Source organism: Olea europaea, chromosome 10, assembly GCF_002742605.1.
Source record: "Olea europaea var. sylvestris chromosome 10, O_europaea_v1, whole genome shotgun sequence".
Classification (NCBI taxonomy): domain Eukaryota; kingdom Viridiplantae; phylum Streptophyta; class Magnoliopsida; order Lamiales; family Oleaceae; genus Olea; species Olea europaea.
The window spans coordinates 7,133,213-7,136,112 of NC_036246.1; the positions used below are offsets into that span (position 1 = coordinate 7,133,213).

At 37.2% G+C, this 2,900-nt stretch overlaps 1 protein-coding gene across 1 annotated transcript; it reads left to right on the forward strand.

The window, feature by feature from the left end:
* The first annotated feature begins 6 nt into the window (after positions 1-6).
* Positions 7-1,149, forward strand: LOC111401068 (geranylgeranyl pyrophosphate synthase, chloroplastic-like). The gene has a single exon (XM_023028610.1). It carries the CDS (start codon positions 134-136, stop codon positions 998-1,000), a length of 867 nt encoding a protein of 288 aa, XP_022884378.1. The 5' UTR covers positions 7-133; the 3' UTR covers positions 1,001-1,149.
* The last annotated feature ends 1,751 nt before the right edge of the window (positions 1,150-2,900 follow it).

Here is a 2,900-nt window from a genome sequence, read left to right on the forward strand (position 1 = left end):
TAATAAACTGCCCATTTCTTTCTTTTCCCCAAATGCCACAAAAAAATTCATATCAGCAATTTTAACCAAAGAACAAGAACAAGACAGCAAAAGCATAAGCCAAGAAGAAACCACTTTCGATTTCAAAGCCTATATGATTGACAAGGCATGTTCTGTAAACAAGGCTTTGGAAAATGCAGTCTTGTTGAAGGAGCCTTTGATAATTCATGAGTCCATGAGATATTCACTTCTTGCCGGAGGAAAAAGGGTTCGGCCTATGCTGTGTATTGCTGCGGGTGAACTTGTGGGTGGGGATGAATTCACTGCTATGCCTGCAGCCTGTGCTGTTGAAATGATACACACCATGTCTTTGATTCACGATGATCTTCCGTGTATGGATAATGATGATTTGCGGAGGGGGAAGCCCACAAATCACAAAGTGTTTGGTGAAAATGTGGCTGTTTTGGCTGGTGATGCACTTCTTTCATTTGCCTTTGAGCACATGGCAACTGCAACACAAGGGGTGTCTTCAGATAGGATGGTGAGAATGGTAGGTGAATTGGCAAAGTGTGTTGGATCAGAGGGACTAGTGGCTGGACAGATAGTTGATATATTCTCAGAGGGATTATCTGACGTCGGATTAGAGCATTTGGAATACATTCATATACACAAAACTGCAGTTTTATTAGAGGCATCAGTGGTTATTGGTGCTATTTCAGGTGGTGCAAATGATGAAGAAATTGCTAAGTTGAGAAAGTTTTCTAGGTGTATTGGGCTCTTGTTTCAGGTGGTGGATGACATTCTCGATGTTACAAAATCTTCTCAACAACTGGGGAAGACGGCCGGAAAAGATTTGGTGGCAGATAAAATGACTTATCCAAAGCTTCTTGGGATTGAGAAATCGAGAGAGTTGGCTGAGAAACTGAACAGGGAGGCTCGAGAACAGCTTGTTGGATTTGATCCTGAAAAGGCCGCTCCATTGATTGCCTTGACTAATTATATTGCTTATAGGAATAATTGATCTGTCATTACTGTATTTCTTTGTGGCTTCTAAAGAAAATGAATGTAGTACTCAGAGTAGTCCAATCACAGTTAACTTGTTTACAAATTGAAGACGAGTTGTAATATTATCAAAGTTCTTGAATGCAAAATCTGAATTTTAAGCCTCAATCTTTCATTTACGAGTAGTTAAATATCACATTGTACTTGTTTACAAATGATCCAAATGGAGGGCTCACCAAATTGAGTAGGGCTCTGGGAGCAACACTCTTGCTGATAACTATGTTTGTTTTGTCCATGTTCTTAAAAGTAAAAATTTTCGGACATTTTAATGTTAGTCCTCTTTGACCTTCAAAATTGGCTTCCTTGCATGATTCTTGCTTGAAGTAAATTACTGCTATACAATAAAAATTAAAAGATTCAAAGTATAAGTGGAGTACTTACATTTTTGTATGCTCTCAATCAAAGTTTGAAATAAATAATTGTTCATTCTGCCTTTCGAACACTTCGGAGGTAGTATGAATTCTTAAACTGGATTTGGAATTTGAACAGTGGAGGCCAATGCAAATAATAGGAGCATGTTTGGTTCTAATTTTTCACCTCAAAAAAATAAAATTTTGATCGTTATTTTTCTAAGTCAGCTTTCATTTTTGACTTCTTCTCTCACAGATGGGACCCACTTTTTCTCCTTGACGATCAAAAAATCAATTCTATCACTACTGAACAAGCCCGATAAAATTAGGTTTTTGGGCTAAAATCTAGCCTAATAGTTCTTTTTTTTACGTCAGACTGTAATTACGTTTTTTGGTGAAAGTTTCCAAATATTTTGACTCCAAATTACTTAAAAAGTTTTATAAAGTGAAGGTAGAGTTTCCGATTTTCAATATAAAAAAAAAGGAACACTTCATTAAGCGTCCAAAATGAAAACGCTATCAAGATGTTTCCGTGCATCCATTCTTACATTGTGTAATTTAAGAAGGAAAGAGATGAAATTCACAGTTCCGCTAAGACTAACTTCCAATAAATTGCTTCATTCTTTGAAGGGAAAGTTCAAATCTTTCTTGTTCCCAAAAGTCAGAAAATCTATTCATTTCCTATTCACCTGTTTCTAACTTAACAAATCTTGATGGTGATCAAACTAGATTTGATCTTAAGGCCTATATGCTTCAAAAGATCAATGCTGTGAATAAGGTCTTAGATGCTGTTGTTCCACTCAGAAACCCCACCAAGATCCATGAAGCAATGCGTTACTCTTTTCTCTCTGGTGGCAAACGGATCTGCTCCATAGTTTGCATTGCCTGTAAGTAATATCTTAATGATCTAAACATGCTTATATAATCCGAAAAGGCATTTAGATCAAATGCGGAATAAAACGGAACCGAAAACATACCTCCCGCCATTGCCACTGTCACTGTCACACACTTTATTATCGGATTTAGGTGCTCCTAAACCTCACTCAGTCTCGACTAGATGGCGCATGTCTTACTGTATGGGATTGGAAGGCTTACGGACCCAACCGGTGGAAGAAACTGTATATGTATAGGTTCCATCCATCATAGAACCATTCTCAACCAAATGCAAATGTGGGGAGACAATTGGGACATGATTTTGGCAATTATTCATGTCCCTAAAATGATGCAGTTGGGACATGATTTTAGCAGTTATTCACGTCCCTAAAATGATGGAAAATGTGGACCACATCTAGACCTTCATGGAAGAAAAAAAACTAACATTCTCCCACTTGGTCCATATATTCCATCGTTCACCATAGTAAGAAACAAAATACATGAATCATGGCGATAGGTTCTCTAAGTACGAGTATTCTCTTCCATGTATCACAATGCATCATGTTTCTTAAACATTAACCCACATTTCTTAATGAATAAACCATATGTTTATTCTAAGTCTAAGTATCAATGATA

Excerpts from the sequence above, each read along its gene's own strand:
- LOC111401068 (XM_023028610.1), top strand. The coding sequence starts at position 134 with ATGATTGACAAGGCATGTTCTGTAAACAAGGCTTTGGAAAATGCAGTC.